Source organism: Sylvia atricapilla, chromosome 13, assembly GCF_009819655.1.
Source record: "Sylvia atricapilla isolate bSylAtr1 chromosome 13, bSylAtr1.pri, whole genome shotgun sequence".
Classification (NCBI taxonomy): domain Eukaryota; kingdom Metazoa; phylum Chordata; class Aves; order Passeriformes; family Sylviidae; genus Sylvia; species Sylvia atricapilla.
The window spans coordinates 17615071-17637950 of record NC_089152.1 but is presented as its reverse complement, the minus strand read 5'-3'; the positions used below and the strand labels follow the sequence as shown (position 1 = coordinate 17637950).

General features: G+C 42.7%; 1 protein-coding gene across 4 annotated transcripts in view; it reads left to right on the top strand.

Moving 5' to 3' along the window:
- The window catches only part of MYO9A (myosin IXA), a 171269-nt gene that overhangs the window by 64593 nt on the left and 83796 nt on the right, over positions 1 to 22880 (top strand). For all 4 annotated transcript variants that reach the window (XM_066328647.1, XM_066328645.1, XM_066328648.1 and 1 more), the window contains exons 4-9: positions 1494 to 1556; positions 3219 to 3318; positions 5967 to 6023; positions 9800 to 9897; positions 11886 to 12012; positions 19233 to 19322. In XM_066328647.1, coding sequence (XP_066184744.1) covers positions 1494 to 1556; positions 3219 to 3318; positions 5967 to 6023; positions 9800 to 9897; positions 11886 to 12012; positions 19233 to 19322 — 535 coding nt within the window. The remainder of the gene's footprint in view (positions 1 to 1493; positions 1557 to 3218; positions 3319 to 5966; positions 6024 to 9799; positions 9898 to 11885; positions 12013 to 19232; positions 19323 to 22880) is intronic.

Here is a 22880-nt window from a genome sequence, read left to right as displayed (position 1 = left end):
AAATATAAAATAAAATTTTAAAAACAGAAACTTTATAAAATAAATTTTTTGAAGTGAAACTAAAATTTTAAAAACAAATAAATAAATGAAATTCTCCTGATTTAAATAGTGATTGGGACCAGATGACCTTCAGATGACCTTTCCAATCTAAATTACTGCCTAAGAATGATTTTGGGGGTGGTTTATAATCAGAGCAGAAATGACAGGGATGGGGATGAGCGCCAAGGGCATGGACATGTTACAGGTTGTAGAGCAGTGTCTGATCCATTATCCAGTGGGATCTCATCAGTGGGATCTGGGATGCTCTCATTCATATGTTCCCTGACCCTGCAGAGGATTCACGGCTTGGGAAGGAAAAATTTGGTTCAAGTTAGAAAGGGAGCATAAAAACTCCCTTTTTATGTGAGAAATATCCATAGACTGTTCCCAGCTTCTTCCCAGGGAATAAACAGGAAAGCAGCTTTGCTGCTTGTCTTCCTTTACTTCTCCTGTGCAGCAAGATCATCCCATGGGGGGTTGGATTTGCCACTTCCAGTAGCCTCTCCCAAAACTTGCCATAAGAATTTTCACAAATCCTCTACAGCATGTCCAAATGATTTATATTTTAATTTTTATGGAAGGAAGGGAGAAAGTTGTGCTGGAGGTAATAATTAGATCTGGCTTTCCCATCTGTGGTGGATGAGAGAGCGTGGAAGCATCTCCTTGTCCCACCATGCCCGAGGTTCATTGGGTTTCCCAGTTCCTGCACAGCTCCGACTGTCGGTGCCACGTCACTGGGCATGTGTCACCAGAAAAGCACAGCTCCATCATCCAAACCGCCACTTAGAGCTCCAGCTTCTAAATCCCTGTCATTACTGGTTAGGTTTGCTTGGAAGAAAAAAACCTGTGGAAGCTTTGTTTGACTCGACAAACCTGAAAAAAGTATTTAATATGTAGATAGAGCGTGTTTGTTATGGAGGCTCTTAGGAGAAAATGTAAACTGCAATGAGGAGCTTTCGCAATTGTTTATTTTTTTTGACTGGAGCCAGAAGTTAAGAACCCAAATTTTTGGTGGGAAGTGGCTCTTCTGGCAGAGGGAATGGGGATTTGGGGGCTGATTCTGCAGCTAAATGGCATCTTGCACACTTCTGCACGTAGATGTATTTCCATGTGCACGGCTCCCGGGCTGCAGGCAATGGGATTTTGCTGGCTTTGGATGAAATAGGGATCAGAGCTCCTTCCTTGCGGACAACATTTCTCTTGCCCATAGGCTGACGCATCCGAGATCATGTTTTTCAGATCCAAGTTAGTTTTGGCTTGGTATCAAACCAAAAAACCCTCAAAAGCCAAACATAATATTGGGCTTGTTCTGCCGAGGAAGAAATTTATATAACTAAGTGAAACAAGGCTGAAACTTCTTTGTGTGGGTACGAAGGCTGAAGCCCCTGGAAAAGTTGTGTTCGTTGAAGCTGAGTATCGGGTCAATGAATGATGCTTTGACTGTTCCTTTGCAGAGCTTATGTTGAAAAATACCTCCTGGAGAAGTCCCGACTGGTCTATCAGGAGCACAACGAGCGGTGGGTGCCTCTGTTTTGCCCAGGGCTTGGGTTTAACTCCTGTATGTGGCACAGATAACTTAAATCCCTGGTGGAGCTGGCACAGGGGATCAGGATTTTCATGCTCTTAACCCTGTGCTGCAGAGATTAATGGTGCATTTTATATTTGAATGTTTTGTTGTTTAGGGAGAAATGTGCTAATGGAGGGAATAAACTCCATTATTTTATCAACAGTCTTTGATTTCCCATGGAATCGTAGAATGGGTTTTATTGGAAGGGACCCTTAAGGATCATCTCATTCCAACCCCTGCCATGAGCAGGGGACCTTCCACTACAATATTGTTACATTTCATTTAATTTTCATTGTCTTTATGGCAGATAGATTATTATCATTATTACCACTTCATTCTTGTGCAACTTGTGAACTGCTTAATACGTCATTTTAGGAGAGAAACTTGGTATTTTCATTCTTCTATGCAGCTCACTGAAGCCTTCAGAGAGGCCTCTAGAAAGAGCCAAAATTATATAGAGAATGAACTTATATGTTCTTTCGTAATTTGCTGCATATTCTTTATTGCATATTCCTCTCCTCTCTCAGTAATTATTATTCCTCTTTAAAATAATTTTGCTGCCTTTAGTTGTCTTTCAACTCTTGGGACTTCTGGCTCTGTTTCCCTCTGGAGACAGATAAGTGAGTTTTCTGGAATGCTCCAGGGCTGTTCCTGGAGTTAAAGGAGCATCTACAGCTTTGACAAACATACTCTTGGGTGTTGCAAGATGATTAAACTTGGATCCTCTTGGAAAACATCCAACATAAAAGCACAGTTTTGATTTTAGAAAGAAATGGTGTTAATCTGTGTTAGAACCGTCTGGAAGCAGAACAGATGAGTGTCCCTTGGGATGGGTTTAACATTAGCAATATTCAGGTATTTTGAATATTTGAGGTTTTGGATATTTGAAGATTTTTCAGTTGTGTCTCATGGAACTACGACTGCAAAGTCGTTGCCTGTTTAATGGCAACAAGATATGAAAAATTTTAATTTCTGCATTGCAAGGAAATATGTTGTGATTCTAATAAAATAGATCAGGCTTTAATAAAAGAGCCAGGAACAGTTGGGCTCTGCTCCCAGGGGACAGGGACAGGACAAGGGGAAACGGCCTCAGGCTGGTCCAGGGGAGGACATCAGAGAAATTTCTTCCAGGACAGCATGGTCAGGCATTGGAAGGGGCCACCCAAGGATATTTGGAGTCCCCATCCCTGGAGGTGTCCAAGGAATTCCCGAACGTGGCACTCAGTGCTCTGGGCTGGGAACAAGGTGGGGTTTGGGCACAGGTTGGACTCAGTGGTCTGGGAGCTCTTTTCGCACCTGAATGATTATGGAGCTTCTGTGAAATATGCAGGCATTGCACGTGGTTCTGAGTGAAAACCTGATCATCTCAGCTAGAAATTCTTCTAGTAGATTCTAGGGCAGTGGCTGTCCTTAGGTGGAGAAGAGGTATCTCATTCTCCCTTACATAATTGAACCTGTTCCATCCCTGCACAGCAGGAACGGACCAGCTCTAAACGGTGTCAGGCCTGAGCTTGGGAGCTGGAAAATCAGGTTGGGAGGTTTCCATGTGCCTCTGCTCAGTGCTGCTGCTCATTTTCGTGTCTAACAGCTTTTGTTTTTCATTTGTCACCAGGAACTACCATGTATTTTATTACCTCCTGGCAGGAGCGAGTGAGGAGGAGAGATCAGCATTTCACCTGAAGCAGCCAGAGGAGTATCATTACCTTAACCAGGTGGGAGTACTATACAGGAACACAACCCGTGGTCTTGCCTTTTCTTCTGCTGGTATTTAATGCTAACAGAGAAGAGGCTTGGAGTAGTAAAAGAGGGGGTTTTTAAAGGTGTGGAGCAGTTAAAGTTGGTTTTAATGCTTTATAGGAATAATTCTGCATTAGCAATCTGAACACCTGGTAGTGTTTCAGGGGAAAAAATAATCAGTGTTTTCTGTACCTGGGATACGTTGAATATATTGAGTTTTTGATTGCTGGAGGGAGACACAGTCAGAATTTCCTGCTCTCTGTGTGAATGTCATTTACTCATTAATATCTGTTTCCTGAGCAGGAGAAAAGGGGAAAACGTGGCATACTGGGATATAACACCTTGCATGACGAAGTCCTAATCCTGTAGCTTCTGGCTGGCTTTTAGCAGGACCCTTTGAATTTAACAATACAACAAGTCTAATATAACTAAAACCACAGCAGCCATTGAAAACTTGGGAATTAATGATGGATTAGGTGTTACCAATAGCCAAATAAACTGTTTACATGATGATAATTTTATAATAAACTGATTTACTTCAGATATTTAGGCAGTTATCCAGTGACTCTTGCAAGTAGAGGATTCAAAAAGACCAAAAAGAGGAGGAATATGTGGAGAAGGAGTTAAGTTACATGTTGATTTTAACTAATTGCAATTTTCTTGGTGCTGAAACATGAGGAGCAATAAAGAGTGATTTAACCCCTAAACTGGAGAGAAACTTGGACCCACAGCCCAACCCAAATATCCTTTGGTCTTTTTAGAAACATAACTTCACTCAGGAATAGCTCTCAATTACCAGGGACTTTTAAAGGATGTTTTTAAAGCGGGCAATCAACACCAAAATCCATTGTGTATTAACGACTCCCACACACCCATGGCAGGGCTGGGAAATATTCCTGAGTGAGGAACACTCTGAGGGCTGGAGGCTCTTTGCTGGAGTCTCCGTGCCTCAGGCATTGGTTGGAGAACGTGGTGTGATCTCCAGCACCATCTGTGCCACAGTTTTGCAGTGGGAAGATGCCAAGATGGAATGTTTTGTTGGATTCCTAGGTTTTGTTGGGCCATCCAGTCACTTTCTGTTAATTGAAAACATTGCTTTTAATTACAGTTCTTTTCTTTTATATAGCAGTTTAAGAGCCTTCGTATTTAAAGGAAAATTATAATCTAACGACATGTAGTGTGAGGAACCAGTAGGAATATTATAGTTTAGGGTGAAATGTTTGTTTTAATCTAAATTAAGGTGCTGTGGGGCAAGTAAGGTGGAGGAGGCTGCTAAGATCAGGGAAGCAGACTCTGGACTTGCCTGAACACAGTGTATGGACAGTAGTGACACTCTGAGTTTTGGCAGGTCTTTAAATAATTTTTTTAACAATTAGGGTTAGAGTTAACACTGACAACTGTGGAAAAACAGCACCTTTCGATGGGGTCTGGGTGTGCTTTCACGTGAAGACCATCTGACAGTGCAGTAGCAGCTTTTCCCTGCCCTGCAGGAGAAAGGAAAAGGAAAATAAGGAGAAAAAGGAAAAAGGAGATAGTGGAGAAATGGAAAAAGAAACTTGGGAAACATTTAAGAGAAAAATTATAAAATGACCCTTGAACATTTGTATCTCTTCATAATTGTGTCCTGGAGAAGACCCTGCCTTTTTAAAAGGATAAAGAGCCAGCTCAGATGTGAACTAAGTGTTTTACTGAAAATTAAATATTCATATAGAGAAGCCATAAAATATTGAACCCGGCCCCTGAAATGAAGGAGTGACTCAGTCCTGAGTCAGCCTTTACTTTCCTCCTCCCAGGTTCCTCGGCTCTTGTTCTGTTATGTAAAACAAATGGGGAGTTTGCTTTGCAGATGAGAAATAATCTGTTAAGGTTTTTCACCAAAATCTACTCTGCAAATGCAGGGACCAGATTGAAAATAAAGATTTCAACTTATTTTTAAATGCAAATTTACTCAAAGTCTCCCCCTGAATATGCAGGACTTTTCCATCTCTCCCCCAATGGCAGGTGCCCCCACCTCTGCACACCCTGCAGCTCACTGAATATTTCTGTGCTGGTTGTCAACTTTTATCCATTTTGAAATCAGTCATTTGCAGGTTTAGATACTTATTTTCCTGAGCTCCCTCAGGAGCTCCAGGGCCTCTCTCTCCCTGTTGGGATTGGCCACTGACACATGCTTTGACTTCTCTCAACTCCATCTCTTGCTGATTGGAAAAGGACACAAATTCCTAAAAAGCTCTGCGGTGTTGCTTGGAAGAATCTCACTTCAGCTGCCCTTGTGTTTGTCTGGAGCAAGAGTTTCAGAGTAGAAACAAACCAAATCCGTTCTTCATTGGGATTTTGGCATCAGTGGCTCTTCAGCTCCAGGTAAACCAAGGGTTTCCCCAACTCTGTGAGAGGAGAAAAGGTTTTAGTATCCATTAGGATTATTGATGAGAGGACCTCGCTGATGTACTGTGAGCAGGAACCAGCACCAGGAATGGAAAAGCATCATAAATCTTCCCTTAAAACAAATAAAACTCGGGAATGACTCTGTAGAACAGCAACACTTATTTTCTTGGTTAGGGAGCAGGTCGTCGGGGTGATCTGGGGTGGGAACACGGCTTAACCCGCTCTGCCTTGCTTTCAGATGACAAAGAAACCCCTCAGAGAGAGCTGGGATGATTATTGCTATGACTCGGAGCCGGTCAGTACCAGAACCCACCTCTTCCATGTTGCTGGTGCAGGGCTGCTCTCATCTGAGTGTTTTAGGGACATGAAGAAAGACAAATCCAATGAAGTTTAACCCATTAACCACCCTTTGGCCTGCAGTGGTGTTGCTTGTGACAGTACAGTTGTTTTTCCCTTGCCCTTTTACGGTTCCTTCCATCTGGAAAGCTTCTTCAGCAGTTGGAGATGGTCAGCTCTCTACAGTCATCTCATTTTTAGAAAACTAAGGGGGTTTTCATTCCATCCTGATAGAATAAGTGATGATTTATGGAAATTGTGATGTGGCAGCAATGTGAAAATTGAAATTCCAATCCAATAGAAACAGTAAATCAGAGTCTTGAAGCCCCAAGAGATGCTTCAGGTCGTGCTGGTTGTAGTGGTGTATCTGCTCTCCAGCTTCCAGGAAAAAACAGACAAACCCAAAAACCTCCCCCCAGCCATCTGTGAGAAAATCAAATCCTGATATTGTTCAGAGTGCAAAAACAATTCCGTCTCCTAAAATACTTCTGCTGTCATGATCATCCTTTCCAAATGGATCGCCCCAAAAAAGGGATGGTGAAGCTTTTCCCCATTCTGCGGCTCCTCCTGTGCCACCGACGTGCTCTGGGTGTCTGTGTGTGCCGTGGGTGTGTCCTGCATGGGGAAGCATGTTTGGCATCAGCTGCTTGTCCTTCCTGCTGTTTTTCCCATGTGCCTGATGATTGCATAGGTCTTGCTGATGCATCTTGAAGAGTAAGAGGTGATCTGCGAAGGAGCTGGGATTCACTCAGGCTAAACAAGTGTCTTAACAGCAACATTTCCCTGCAAATCCTTAGGAGGGGAGGAGGGGATTTCCCTCACAAGGTTAGAAATACTGAGTATTGGCTCGGCATCCTAAATCCATCAGCGTCCTTAGGGGTCCTGCAGGAGCAGGGAGTCATGAGCAGATGCTGTTCTAGACCTTAATGCCCTTTGTAAGTTGGAAGGCCCGTAATTGCTTTAGGAATGGGTTGGGACAGTTTGCTGAAGGAATTAAAATTAGAGCAACCCTGAAATTTGGTACCTTCTCTTGGCATGACCAAGAACACCCTGCCAGCCTGGGGCCTGCCATGTCTGTGTCCTTATTCTGCACAACAAAGCCATTTGTCATTACCATTTGGCCGTTTATTTGCTAATATATTTAGGATCATTTTATTTGGGATCATTTTCTGTGACAGTCACATCTTGGCTTCAGTTGATGATTCACTCTTAAGCCTACCCTGGGCTTCTCCCCATACCCATGGATTCAACCTGCTGCAGACACCCAGTTTATAAAGAACCTCTGTTTTATCCTCTTCAAATTTTCCATGGAAATCCATGGATCGCTTCGATGTGACTGTAGAAAGCAGGGGACTCACTTTTGCTGGGAAACTAATTGTTCTGGCAGGGCATTAATGGCAAGTTAGGTCTGTGGGGATGCACTTTGTGATGCTTGTCTGCTCCAATATCAAGGACACTCCTCTCTTTTATAATTATCCTTCATTTATCATCCATTAGGAAGCAGTCCCGTGCTGGAACACTGCAGAGAGCATCCGCTTTTAAGTAGAGAATTTGCTAAAAGTCTTTCCATGCGGATTAATGAGTCGGGCAATTGTTATGTAAATCGTTAATTAAATTGCCTTCGGCGTAGATTGTGCTACTTCGGAGTTGTCCGGGGTATTTTGCTGTTGACTCGTGACTTAATTTTGGAGGAATGATGCCAGAAAATGAAAATGTCTCCTGGAATGTGGAGTGCCACTAAAAGCACCACTTGGTGTCTTTAAAAAAAGCTTTAAACCAGCCTAATTTGCAGGATTTTGTGGGTGTGTTGTTGTCCTGCCAAGTCCAGGTCCTGCCAGAACGAGGGTGGGAAGGTCTGCTGAGTTCTCAGTGTAAGTGCAGTGGCTGAGGGAGCCAGGGCTGGAGCTTAGGAGGGACAAGGTCTTATCCTGAGGTTTTCTGGTGTGAATAATCAGTGCTGGTGCCTGTGGTGTCCCTGCTCTTGGTGATGTCATTGTTGTGCTCCTTTGGATAGCTCTGGAACGGGGTCGTTTCCAATCACCTCCTAATGGAAGGTGAAAATTCCCTTTTCTAATGACTATTATTTCCTAAAACAGGCTGGTATTCTCTTCTGGAATTTCAATCCCCGCCCTCATTGATTCTGTGCATGGTTTTAAATGGTTTTACTGTTCAACAGCTCCAAATTCACTTTGCCCATGGAGCATTAACTTGTCCCTGAGGACAACTGATAAAAAAATTTCGATTTTCTTGTCCAATTGCACTTCTCTGGCTTTTAGTGCAGTTTTGTGGGAGTCTCCTATGTCGCATTAAATATTTAAATATGTAAACAATACAATAAATAATAATATCAATATTTAAGTATATAACTAATATGAATAAATATTTATCTTAAATAAGGGGTTTCCACTCTAATTATAACTATGGCTGTAATGATGCTCTGGAGTGGGATGAAGAACTTCGTTGATTTGGTTGTGAGGCTTTAAATGCTGTAAAACACAAAGCTGATATTATAAAATAACTTCATTCTGTATATTCTGTATTTCTGATTAGTCTTCAGTGAGTAGAAGTGGCTTATCAATGATTTACATAACCCTATTTAATGCAGACTTTCCTAACGATTTGTGCAAAAGCTTTTTGCACGTTTGCTTGTGTGATAAATATGATATTCAGGAAATGATCAAAATAAACTATGTGCATTCAGCTGCTTAATTAATTCCAACTGCAGCTATAATTTTCACATGTATTATTTTAATAAACTCTATAGAATTTTATAGAATTTTTATTTATATTTACTTACACTTGGATTAACTTGTTGAAAGTCTCTAATTACTTGTAGAAGTCTTGATTTAAGTGTTAGTAAAATACTCTGATGTTTAAAATAGCATGATTATTGTGTGCTACACAATAAACTAATTTTGGTTTATAGATGGGTAGTTTTTATAGGCAGCAATGGGTAGAATATTAAATATAGGCTCAGAAGGCAGAGAGAAGAATAAATAATCCATGGGAGGCCTACAGTGAGCCAAAGGAGAAGAAATTTGGTGTTAATGGTCTATATATTAATTTAAAGAGCATTTCTGTTCCCTAAATATTGGTGAAAGACCACACCAATATTAATGCTGTGCTTAACGATTTGGTTGGGTCTAGAATGTCACTGGATTTTCCTGAACATGTCAGTGACTGTAAACTGTTCAGGCACGTGAGCCTCCAAGAAGTATAAAATATCCTGGATTTCAAATTCTCCCAATTTTGAAATTTCTTGGTAGTTCAAACAAAGTTACTTAAAAACATATTTAAAGCTTTGCCTTTCCCACACAGGATTTAATGCACTGATCATTTACGTGAAGTTATCTGAATTCTATTTAAAAACTGAATTTCCCGCTTTAGTTATAGGACTGAATTTGGAATAAATCCCCTGTAAATGTGGAACAGATTTCATCTTGTTATTATTTTCTGTCTTTTTTGTGTATGAGGTGTCCCACACTGACCAACTCTCAGCATACTGTTGGAATGGGGTGACTCACCTCTTTCCTTAAAGGTTAAACCTGGGAAACAAGGATGTATCTCCAGAAAATATTAGCCAAAAGTGTTGTATTTCCAGTGCCAGGTTGGAAATGTTGCTGATAAAAGACCTGGAGATCACTCAGTGATATTTACAGAGCATTGACTTGGCCATCTGGAGCTGATCTGGTGTTAATTTGTGTCAGTGCTTCTTCTGTGTGTTTGATCCAACAGGATTGTTTCTCCGTGGAAGGGGAGGACCTGAAGCACGACTTCGAGCGTCTACAACTCGCCATGGAGATGGTGGGGTTTCTGCCCAAGACACGGAGACAGTGAGTTTATTTTCCATGTTAACAGCTTGGAGATTATCCTGGTTAATGCTACCTCCATTGGCAGGACATTATCCAGAGACGCTGTGCCTGCCCCATCCCTGGAGGTGTCCCAGGCCAGGTTAGACAGGGCTTGGAGTATTCTGATCCAGTGGAAAGCGTCCCTGCCCATGGCAGGATGGAGCCAGATGAGTTAAAGGCCCCTTCCAACCCAAACCATTCTGTAATTCCATGATCATTGCTGTGCTTAACGATTCTCTTCATGCACATGGAGCGTTGGCAGAAGTTGACATCTTGAAGTATTTCTCAAGTGTTCATGAATAATCACGTCTCACTCTGCATGTCATGAATCCAGAGCCTGGTTTAATCAGAAGCCCTCATTATCCCTCGTCAAACTTAACCCTTTGCATGCAATTCTAGGTCTGTAGACTGATTTCCAGCTGGTCTTTTTCACTAATTCACTGGACATGCTGGTTTGAAAACTGGACTTTAGCTGGATTGCAATACCACTGACACCATGGATTTAGAAGGTTCAGAAGGTTCATCTCCAGCCATACCCACAAAATAATCCCTCCTGTGTTGATTTTTGGCTTGAAAGGCTTGAGTAGGTAGGGAAGAACTTGGTGTTAAAAATTACTTCAAAGATATTTTCACACAACTGAGAAATTTTAGAAGCTCATCCTTTATCCTTCGCTTGTAACAAATCAATTATGAAATTAAAACTGCTTTTTCTCTATCTTCCCCACACATGTGGATAAACCCAAGGATCCAGACTTGGTGAATATGTTCTGTGTCAGAGGCTGCTTTATCAGGTTTGGGGATGAGGTTTGTCTAAAGCCTGTTGAGGGGTTTAATTGCCTGAGCAAAGCAATCAGGAAGTGTCAGGACTGAGCAGAGTCGGGTGATGCAGTAAGTTCTCACTTCTGATTTACTGTGCAATGATTTTCCTTACACAAGTTGTTCCTGGTGAATCTTGCACATCAAAAATAAAGTGGATTCTTCACTACAAGAGCAGATTAGTTTTGCTTGGCCTTACACAACTGCAGCACAAATAAGGAGCCACCTTCAGCTGAGATATAGGAAGGATGTTTTAAATGCTACTGTACTTTTAAAAGTAATTTCTTTATAGCAAAACATGGGGAGGGGAAGAGAAGAGAAATTTTTATAAAATTGCATCCTGAAATTCACAAGGAGTCAGTATCCCTGTTTTGGAGATAAGGGAGGATTTGGAGATGGTGTGTTGTCCAGACAAGCTGGTGTCCTAGCTAAGAATCACATTTGGGTTCATGCATTTTTAGCTCCCAAGGGAGTGTAGAAATAGGGACAAACAGGGTTTATAGCTGAAGTCAGCCATGGCTCAGGGCTGGGCTTGGTGAACCTTGTGGGTCTCTTCCAGCTCAGGATATTCTTTGAGTGTCTGATTCTATTTTTTTTGGAGGGTAGGTAACTTAAAAATTACCAAATTTCCCCCAAAACAGAAAAATTATTTGGATAAATGTACTTGGAAGTGTAGCACCTTTTCTTGTCTCAGTTGCTTAGATATTATAAAAGCATTTTTGCTGGTTTGTACAGTCTTTTGTTCCTAGCTGGGAATAGATCCCAAAAGGTAACAAAAACACATGTCCCAGGGAACTAAGAGGGATCATCTGCATGGCCCTTCTACCCCGTAATTTATGCAATTGTATGATGAATATTTAATCTGGGTATCAAGATTACTGGAGGATTTGTATTATGTTTTTTTTTTTTTTTAACAACGTGGGCTGTAATTTGCTAAGTGTGGGTTTTGATGTGTTAAAGAATTTTCAAGGAAACTGTGTGGATGCCAGTTTGGCACTTGACTAAATGAAAATCTCGTTGACATGAGGCAAAGTGGATGCTTTGGATTGAAAATTAGAAGAATGAGCTAAAGAGGGACATGGCCCTTGGGGGTGAAATTTGCTTCTTCGTTCACTTTATGAAAAACTGAGTGAAAATGAATCCTCTCTATTTAGGATTTTCTCTCTGCTGTCGGCGATCCTGCACCTGGGGAACATCCGGTACAAGAAGAAAACCTACCGGGATGACTCCATCGATATCTGTAACCCTGAAATACTTCCTGTTGTATCAGAGCTGCTGGAGGTAAGGCTCTGCTTCCCCTCCTGAAACTTTCACACCAAACAGGCCACCTCTGATTTAGGACACAAAACATGCACAATTTATTTCCGGTTTCACCAAAGAGTAAGTTCTTGTGTGTTTCCATTCTTATGGGCTGTTCCTGTTTGCCAGGGAAAAGGTACAGGAACTTTTTAAAAGAGGTTTTTCATGTAGAGTTTTTGCCTCTACTCTTCAGCTTCAGGTTTCATTGACTGAGAGTCCTGTTTCTGTGATTACGTGTGGAGGGTTGCAGGGTCTAGATGCAAAGCAAACCTGCTGTCCAACACAGCAGTGTCTTCAACTGTCAGCCATCATCTGGTGCTCCTCAGATCTGTTCCAAAGTCTGTCTGAGGAACTCGAGCAGCTGTATGACCATAGCCCCATGTTTTGGTTCCATGCTGGCTGTGCTGAGCTCCCTTGCCGTGTTTTTTGTCTGTTATTACCTGCCAGATTCCACAAGGCTTGGGTTTGAGATGCTGGAAGCCCATCTCATCCCTCTAGTCCCTATTTATGGGCCTGTTATGGAGTTCTTGGGTGCATCTGTTGTTTATCTGCTGTTTAGGACCTGATACTTTGGCCTCTGTGAGCTACTGCTGTGCTGGTGTCCTTGGGAAGGGTTTGTATGTCCCTGCCCAGCTGGCCCAGGCCATGTCCAGCTCTGTAAATCAGTGCAAAAGCATTATATTAGTTCTTAGGAGATCTGCTCTCCGAGAGATGTGTCACCCTGAGCAGAAGCTTTTGGTTATGAAGCTTTTCATGACAAAAGTCTTGAATGAGTCAACTTGTCCTGCTGGCCTTCAGCCTTCAAGAGCTGAGCTGAAAAACCTCCTGACATGCATTGAGGTGGCCAGAAGCTCTCCTTGCTGTCTCACTTCACTTCAAATGCTCTAAACCTCTTGCAACTGAAATGTTTTTCTTGTAGTTGATTATAGCAATAACTGTCTTTACCATTTTGTACACCCTGGATGGTCTGGAAGGTGAATTTGTGCTGATTTTATGGTAGAATCAGAAGGCAGTTGTCCTTTAGTGCCCACATGGTGCTCTTCCCATTCATTCCATTAAATAACTGTTGTGTTATCTCCCTACCTACAGAACTTGGGAACTGGCTCTCAGGGATTTTCATAGCACTTCATTAATACTTTGAATTTAGGGAGGGGAGAGCTTCTGTAAATTATGGTCTGAGCAGCTGGATGCTCTTTGCATCTTGGCCTTGGAGATCGCAGAAATAAACAGAAGGAAAATGTAAGTGGGGAGGAGAATGTTGTTGACTTTACCCTGTTAAATGCGGCCAAGTCAGTTAAGTAATTGCTCTTTTAAAAAGTTTTGAGTAAGAGAGCGACTCAGAGATCTGAAAAAGTTCCAGGCTTTGGGTCTTTGCCTTTGCAAACAAACCCTTCTGCAACATCTGCACGTGGGGAGGTCGCGGGGTGGTTTTTACACATGGTTATGTGAAATGAGGCATTGGCTGAGCTGTGTCAATCCAACAGTTGCCTTAATGCCATGGGCTGGAACAGCATCCCCAGGTAGTGTCAACAAGATGTAAAAATAAATAAGTATATTTATTTTTCACCATTTGCAAACCCCACCCCCCCAAAAACCAAAAAAACCCAGCCAAACAAAAAAACCCCACTAGGAGCTGATGTAGTGGAGCAAGTTGATAGATTTCTGTTCATCTTAGTAATTCTTTTTGCAAATTAAATGACCATCTAGAACATAAAATGCTTGTTAATTAGATCAGGACAATGCTTGCTGCATTGAGGTGGGATCTAATGAGATGCATCACTGGGTTTGGGTAAGTGGTGTTGTTTGTCCCTTAAGCTGCATTTAGGTGGTAATTGATCCGTGGAACTGGAAGTATTTGCTGCCTCCAAGTGTAAACCTTTCAATAGACTCACCGACCTCAGCTGAAATAAAGCAAATAATCTCATTTTCAGACTTGATTTCCCTTTATGAAATGCCACGTTTCTCTTTGCAGACTTTAAGTTGCTGCTTATTCAGGTTTAACCCAAAGGGAGAACCAAGGGGTTCAAAGAGATGAAACATCATTACAAAGAACAGCCATCACTCTTTATTCATTAGTTGACTACTTAAAACTCTGCATTAAGTTCAATGAGTTCTACTCAGCTAGGGACCTAAAATCCTGGTTAAAACATTTGACACTTTGTGTTTTGTCTCATTTGGGTCATTATTTTTATTACATTCTTTTTTTTGTGGTCACTGAACAGTTTTGCTTTTCCCATTGTTGCTAAAATTATGAATTGGCTTGAAAAAGTTGTTAATCCCCTCTCCAGATCTTGGCATTGAACTAATAACTGAAAAAATCATCTCAGAATAAAATATGAGATGAGTTGACAAAGAGCTGAACTTCCTTTCCTGTGGTCACCAGCTGTTTGGTGGGGACTGTCCAGAGCGCAGCAAAGAGATGGAAGAAACTGTGATCTGATACTTCCTTATCTTGGGGGAACTTTTGAGTTGATCTTTATACTCAAATGACTCATTGGATTTATTCAGTCAAGGATTTGACACAGAAAAGAGAAGGAAAAAATCCACTGGACCTGTGTTGGCCATCTCTGAGAGCAGCCAAGAGAGGATGCAGAGGTGCTCCAGCATGGCTCCGAGGGGATGTAACCTCCAAGGGCAGGATGGGAGCCACCAACCTGGCTGAAGTTAAAAACCTGGGTAAAATTAGGGTCTTCTCCCACTGCAAAGGGGAATCTGGCCCAAATTCTTGAGAGCTGGTTGGTTTATGTTGGAACCTCTAGTGATAACTGGGGGAATTTTTCTGCTGCACCAGTTAATGCAACACCACTGCACTACTATCCTCCCTCTGTGATTTGTGTCCCTATAAAATGTAATGAGATTTGTGTCCCTATAAAATGAAGCTAATACAGAGATTTTTTGAAGGAATCTGGGAGGAGATGATGATCTGCAATGGATTTGTTTTTTCTAAGGTATCAACAACCCCATCCAATATGTTTTTGCTTTATTAAACCATCCAGAGCAGCATTTGTTGAAACTGCAATATAGGATTTTGGCCAGACTCTGCAGATCATTGTTTCATTTACAGTAAAACCCTGATTCCATTTTTTTTTTTTTTCAGGAATAGACATAGCGTGTGGATTATGTGATGCTTTTGGCAGGTTTTTCAGGGCCTTTGTTTAAACTCTGCTGAAATGCTGTGCTGGGGAGTGATGTCAAGGCTGCCTGATGGATCAAGCAGACGTGGAGTCCTGTGCAAGCACTGCAAATATTCCAGGGGCTGGGCAGAAATCATAGAGGGTTGTGTAAAACTGGGTAAACCTTTGTGTTTTTGGGGAAAAAAGCTTTGAAAATCTCATTTGTGGACTTATTAACAGAAATAATATATTAGAGATTTTCTAGTTGACCTTAAAAGAGACTTGTTGTTTTTCGTTGGAACAGTAGGAACATTTTAATTGTGTGTATTTACTAAAATGGGAAATTATTTCCATGGATGCAGCACTGAGGAAAGAGATAAATTCTGTCTTTGCTCAGTGGAGCAGTTTTGTGTTCAGTTTTTATGTTTAGGTAACCAATGCAATACCTAACCTCAATGCAGAACAAGTTATCAAGTGGCCTAAATTAGTTTTGCCAGATCTCCCAGTGCGCATTTGTGTTTGGAGCTAAAGTTGGCCTCTCCAGAAGATTTATGTGCTGAAGTTCTTCTTCCACTAAAAAATGGCCTTCAGCTTCCCAGAGGGGTCCCACAGGCACTGGGGCTCCTCCTGTGATAAATGTCTTGGAAATTAATTGGGGGGGTGAGGATTATGAAGCAGGCAGTGCTTCCTTCCAGCTTTTTCTTCTGGATTTGTTTTCCGGATGATGTTTTGTAGAATCACAGAATTACTGAGGTTAGAAGTAGCCTCCAAAGTTCATCTGGTCCAACATCCCCGCAATGAGAAGGGGTATATCATCATCGGATGCAAAAATTGAGCCAGGTTTAGAGTCAGAAAACTTTGGAGAATCACAGAATATGCTGAGTTGGAAGGGATCCACAAATACCATTGAGTGTAACTCCAGGCCCTTCACAGACACAGGCCCTGCAGAGACACCTCAGCAGTCCCACCCTGTGCCTGAGAGCATTGTCCAAACACCCCCTGAGCTGTGGCAGCCTTGGGACCGTGACCATTCCCAGGGAGCCTGTTCAGTGCCCCACCAACCTCTGGGGAAAGAACCTTTTCCCAATATCCAACCTAAACCTCCCTAACACAGCTCCAGCCATTCCCTTGCATCCTTTCTAACTCTCTGGTTATTTGAAAGAAATTCTGAGGAAAAGGTTCAGTTCTTTTCCAAGAAGAGCTGATAGAAATCTGAATTTATTTTCAGTTACTCCACACGAGGCATCTTTAGAGTGAGCATTCAGCACAGTAATCCCTTTCTCAAATATGGAAGGAGAGACAAAACCTGATGTTTTCTTGCTCTCCAGCTGGAAAGGGATCATTTTTGTTCAGCTGCTCTAGCATAATACCCCAGAATTACAGAATTGCTGGAGGAGCAGTCTCTGCCTGCCTTGGCTCCAGCCCAGCCTTTCCTGGCTCTCTGCTCCCGCCGTGCTCCGCTGACATTCCCAGCTGTGGTGCTGCTGGTCACCCCTCACTGGCTCATGGAGCTTGAGGCCTCCAGCCCTCTCTGGGCCCAGCTGTGGCAATGAAGTCTTAAATCTGCATTTTGTCCCTGTAATTAAGATCTAAACTCCTGCAGGCTGTGTTTAAGAGGGAGAGCAGGTTATGCCCCTTAGCACCAGGAAGCAAAAATCCATGAAATGTGACCCAAGAGTGAAACTCCTAGGGCACAAAGTAAAGGAATGAATGGTGTTCTCCTCTTTGCTACTTTGCACTACTATTTTAGTGTTTCACCCTTACTGGAGGAGGAAGTGTAGGATGTGGAGAAGGTGCAAGTATCTCCATGTCCTTACTCATCAGCACGTGCTGAGTTTATCTTTAGAAAGCTCCAGTGGCTCCTCCCTGGCATCAGGAGTCAGCTACTTTCGTGCTGTGACCTTGAATGCAGATTAGGATGATTTGGTTGCACCCGTGGTGTTCATCAGAGGCGATGAAGGAATCGAGATCAAGCTCCACTGGGTGGTAATTGCAGGCAGGGGCCTGCCTGGGGAGATGCAGGGATTCCCATCCTTGCCAAGAGTGTTTTTGTGCAAGAAGATCATTTAATGGGATCTCCCCGGGTCAGGAGATGAAGGATGCACATCCACAGGTTCCCTCTATCCAGAGAGCAGGGGGAGAAAGAACCGGGGTGACCATGAGATGGGGATGGTGAGGGATGGTGTGGGTAGTTGTTTAAATTGCCTAAAATCCCTGTGTTTGCTGACAAATCTGGGACTTGGAAGTGTTTATGTTGTTGAGGAATATTTCTTTGGACTGTTTTGATTAAGAACCATCTGACACCCCTCTGCCTTGTTGCCTTGGATAATTAAAAAAAGCCAGCGTGCTGGCTGTGGGTTTGCAGCATCCCTGAAGTGGGATAATGGATGGTGTGAAACTCACTTTTGTTCCAAGTTGTGCAGTTGAGGGAGAGCAGCTGATGGTCCTGCAGTCGAGAGCTGCTGGAAGTATCCACAGAGCCGAAAATGACAAAATCACTTATTTTGGTGAATGTAGAGGAATAGAAACCAAATGTGAAATCTTGCTGTGGATCTCTGGATGAGCCAGATTATTTTTTTCCCCTGCTTGATTTTGAAAAGGTAAAATCGGATTGTAGGCTCCTGTGTAGTGCTGAGCACTAAAGAAAAATGAGGCTTAAAGTGTCATGTCCAGTGACAGAGACCTTGCTGGCAGGGTACATCCTATACAGGTGAATTGATGTATTCTGATTTCCACAGCAACAATTCTTGTTGCAGGAAGAATCGATCATGTAAAAACTCCCTGGATTTTATCAGGTAGACTCCCATGATAGTAGTTCTATCAAAAGGACTACAAAAGGAGATTTTTGTACAGAAAGGCATCATTATTGCTATGGTTTGTGACATTCTTGACCTTCCACTGTCCTGTTTGCATTTCCTCTTCATACTTATTCCTGGACTAAACCCTTAAGTCAAAGTGCATACACAGAATTGTTTTGGCTGGAGAGGATCTCTAAGATCATTGAGTCCAATTGTTAGAGCTCCGTGTTTCCCATTTTCCATATCAAATCATACATGGTTTCCCTGTGATAAAATTATTGCCTTGGATGGCTTCAGGAATGTGGATTTTGAACAATCAGAGATGTCCAGAGGAGGTCTGGTGCCTGCATAAGCAGTTTGTAGAGACTTCAGTGCAGCTTCTCTGTGTCAATCCTCATTCATTAATTCTAGGCTCTAAGATTTTCACCTAGACTCATGATGTCATTTTTGACTTGGACATTTAGTGAAGATCAGTCAACGACTCAGAGTCCTTAGATCTAACTGATGTATTCTGGGAGAGAGGACACCTTCTGAATTCCTCAAAGTAAGAGGGTTTTGAAACTGACTGAGAAAGAGGCTTTTCCCCAACAGCTGCAGGTACCACCTAATTTGTCAGCACCGTTTTGCTCTTTGCTGAAGTATCTGTGTTTACACAACTGAGTTTTGTTCTGCAAACCTGTGAGGGCTGATTAGAGACTGTCACCTTGCCAGGAACTGGGGCTTTAGGGAGTAAACATCCAGTGCCAATAGCAGAGTAAATATCAGGTGCTTTTCCAAGGGTTTCTTCCTCCTTCTGACTCCTCCCCACCCTCAAAAGTACCGAAAAAAGCCTCCTTCACTTGTATATCTCTGAAACTGATGAAACTGCTTGGCTTATTCTAGAGCAGTTTGTATGATTTCATCTTGACAACACTAGAAAGTCGACTTATTTTGCCAAGAGAAAGTGTGGGAGGGAGGAGCCACACTGGAAATAAGGAAAGCAATGGGAAATTGCTACAACTGGGATGCCTGAATGCGGAAAATCAGGTTCCTTTGAATACCCTGGTGTTAGGTTTCTGATGCTGGATTTATGTGCTAAGTTGGCTCCTCTCAATGGCATGTTTTTACCCATTGAACTTAACTCTGCAAGGGCTGGTGAAAGTGGTTTAATTTTTTTAAATTAAAATTTGAAATTTAAATGTGTTTACACTGATTTTTTTTTTTAAAGTTTAAATGTTAACATTTTTTAAACTGGATTTGAAATTTTAAAAGGTCACTAGAGTAATCATTGGCATATGTGCTTTTGTTTTAGGTGAAAGAAGAGATGCTGTTTGAGGCCCTGGTGACCAGAAAGACAGTGACAGTGGGAGAGAAGCTGATCTTACCATACAAATTGGCAGAGGTCAGTACATGATGTTTGTTATTAAAAGGCAACTCTTGGAATTGTTTTCAATACTTCGAGATGCACACTCAGAGTTTCTTTCAGTTTTTATTTCTTTATGTCAAAATAATGTAGGAGAAGCTAATGTGTGTCCTAATCTAGGAAAAGAGACTTCTCTTCTCTTCTATTCCTGGAAGACAGGTTTGTACTTTATTCTGATGGCTTGTAAGTGGTTTAGTGACTTATGGTTGTGTGAGAGCTGTCCAAAGCAGAGCTGTGCATTGCTGAGTGTGTTTGGGTGCAGATGTTCATCTCCAGACATCATCCCTTAAGCTGGAGCACTGATTCCACAGCAGAGTGCTGACCCAAGGCTCCAGGAAATCTTTACTGCCTTCTGGAGTGCCTGTGTTAGTGTTCTTGTATGGCAGGAGCTGCAGATCTCCCCAGGAGATTCCCAACAGCTTTTCCTCAGACCCCTCACAACCTGGGCCCTTGTGTGATGCTTCGGACCCACAACTCCATCAGCTTCTCTCAGACTCCAGTGTAATTATATGCGCTGCAAATAGGATTTTCAGGAATTCTGAATTCTGTTCTATGGCTAGTAAAGAGAAACATTTTTTTTCCTCTTATATTCTTCAAAATATAACTTCTGTTCTCCTGAACTATTTGTTTGGGCTATTTCTGCCTCTAACTTTTTTGTGTCCCCCAGATTAGGAGCATTGAGCATCACACCACACGTGGTCCTTCCATTCCCTCTTATTGTAGGGTTGTGTGAGAATTTACAGCACCTTGAATAGCATCTCAAGAGCTGGCTGTTGTGTCACAAATAACTAAACACGTTCTGTTGTCACTGGGGTCATCTGGAGATATTTTGACTCCTTTTTCCGGGGGGGGAAATAAAGTATCTTTTCTCTCACTTTGAGGGTGTGTTTAAGCTCAGTAACTGTCTCTGAGCTTTAATCTTTAGAAGTGAAGTGTTGCCTTTGTGCAAAGGTGATGCGTGCCCTAACAAAGAGCACACAAGGGCTCTCTTTGTGAGGGATATTTAATCAATGTGGTGTTTCTACTTTTTTTCCTTCATCTTGGGCATAGACATTTTAAAAATGGACAGAAAAGTTTAAAACTGAGCAATAACTACCCTTCTGCTGGAGGCTCCTTAGAATAATGGTATCATAGAGTGGGCTGGGTTGGAAGGAACCCTAAAGATGATCTTGTCCCAAGCTCTGCCATGGGCAGGAACACCTGCCACTGGACCAGGTTGCTCCAAGCCCCATCCAGGATGGGGCACCCACAGCTTCTCTGATCAACCTGTGCCGGGGTCTCCCCACCCTCACAGTCGACAACTTCTTCCCAATATCCCGTCTATCCAACTCTCTGTCAGTTTGAAGCCATTCCCTAGTGTCCTGTCCCTCCAGGCCCTTTTCCCAAGTCCCCCTGCAGCTCTCCTGGAGCCCCTTTCAGCACTGGAGCCTTCTCTTCTCCAGGCTGAACAATCTCAGTTCTCTCAGCCTTTCCTCACACCAGAGCTGCTCCATTCCTCTCATCACCCTGGTGCTACCTCTGGACTCTCTCCAGCAGCTCCAGGTCCTTCCTGCACTGGGCTCCAGGGCTGGGGCAGCTCTGCAGGTGGGGTCTCACCTGAGTAGGGCAGAGAGGCAAAATCACTTCTCTTGACCTGCTGCCCAATGTCTGAAGTGTATTGTCACAGCTGGGGAACAGTCTTGCCTTGATGCTGTTTCTGTTGAGGTGGAAGACACCTCTTTAGAGCTAGAGTGGCTCAGCATGAGTTTCTCAAGTCCTTCCCCAATTGTTCTTGGTGATATGGCTGCTCCCAAATCTCAATCATTCCCTTAGAAAGGTTTATCACCAATATCAGTAGAAGAAGGGAAAGATCAGGGTGTGGTGGCTGTGGGGGAAGATGAAGGAGCCAAAGCTCCTTTGGGAGTGATTGATGCGATCTTGACAGAATCATTTTGGAAGAAGCTGTGAATTGTGTTAAGATAAGCACCTCCTGTGCTTTTTGTTCACCTCCTAACATCATCAGCATCCTGACCACCAAATTTTATCAAGCAGTGACGTCACTTTGGGAGCAGGCTCACTGCTCACAGAGCAGAATTTGAGATGCTCCAGCTTGAACCTACCCATGGTAAGAGGCCTTCTGCTGGTCTTCCTCTGGCTCAGGGAGTAGGAGGAGTGACTTAAATTCAGATCTGTCTGAATCAGGAAGGAAGAGTGGGATCCATTTGACATTGTGAGACTTCACAAAGATGTCTGATAATCCCCACTCATGACTCACTGGACTCTTGGGAATCAACGGGCTGGTTATTCCTGGCTATTTAACAAAGGAGCATTGTAGTTGACTCCAATGGATGGAGCCATTGAGGGTTTGAGGATTTGCAGACGTGGGTCTCCCACCATGACCTCTGTAGCTCATGGGCAGCTGCCTTTCCTGATGGATACAGCAGTTACTTTATTCTTCAGATGCCTGTGGGATCTTTCATTGCGTGGTACACTGAAAGTTTCAGTGGAGTTTGTCTGGAAAAGACTCTGCTCCACAGGCTCTCAAAAACAGCATTGCATTATGTCATATTGGCATGTCCTTGCTTCTTTATGCCATCAAGAAGAGCAGGTTGGATCTACCAGTCTTCAGATTGCAAGAGAAGTGATAGATGCTACATCCCTGCAAATGTCCAAGGCCAGTTTGGATGGGGCTTGCCCATGGTAGAGGATGGATCGAGATGAGCTTTAAGGTCCTCTCCAGCCCAAACTATCTGAGAATCCACATAAAAAACTTGAGATTTAAATTTGGGATGGATTTTGAGCTTTGATGAGGTTCTCATGTGCATCTGCTCCATTCTGGAATGTTTCACTTTCTGTGATCAGCACAGGGGCTGACATTTGCCAATCCCTTTCATCAGTGTTGGAGTATGTGGAGATGACAACTCTGTGCAGAAATGAAAGTGAGTGTGATCATTCCATAATCCCAGCCTGGCTCCTGAGAGATAGCTGTCCTCAGGGTCCTGCTGTGACAACTGTCAACCCCCTAAACAGTCTTGAATGGGCAGAGTTGGCCTGAAGAGATCCTTCCCTTTGGTATTTTGGAGGCTTCAGAGCTGAGAGTGGAGTTTTATTTTCCAAGCCAGGCCTTTTCTCTTCCCCTTTCCCGAGCTGCAGCCCCAGAGCACATGGAGAGACTGCCTTTGTTGGATTTGCAGTGATGTCACATTCCTGGCTGTCTGCACACTACTGCCTTCTTCTTGTGCACTGATTGGAAACACAGTCCTGTGGTTTGGGGCTTTCTTTAAAAAACAGTGGTTTGAACACTTGGCAGGTCACTCGAAACATTCTCCTTCAGTTATGAATTTATACCAGACTGACTGTTCCTGGTTCTGTTCATCTTTGCAGTACTGTGGGTGAAACTATATCTTATATCTTATATCTTATATCTTATATCTTATATCTTATATCTTATATCTTATATCTTATATCTTATTCTGGCATGTTTTGGGTAGAAGGTACTGCAAAGTGGGGATAACTTGTGAATGGACATCTTGGAATCACAGAGGGGTTTGAGTTAGG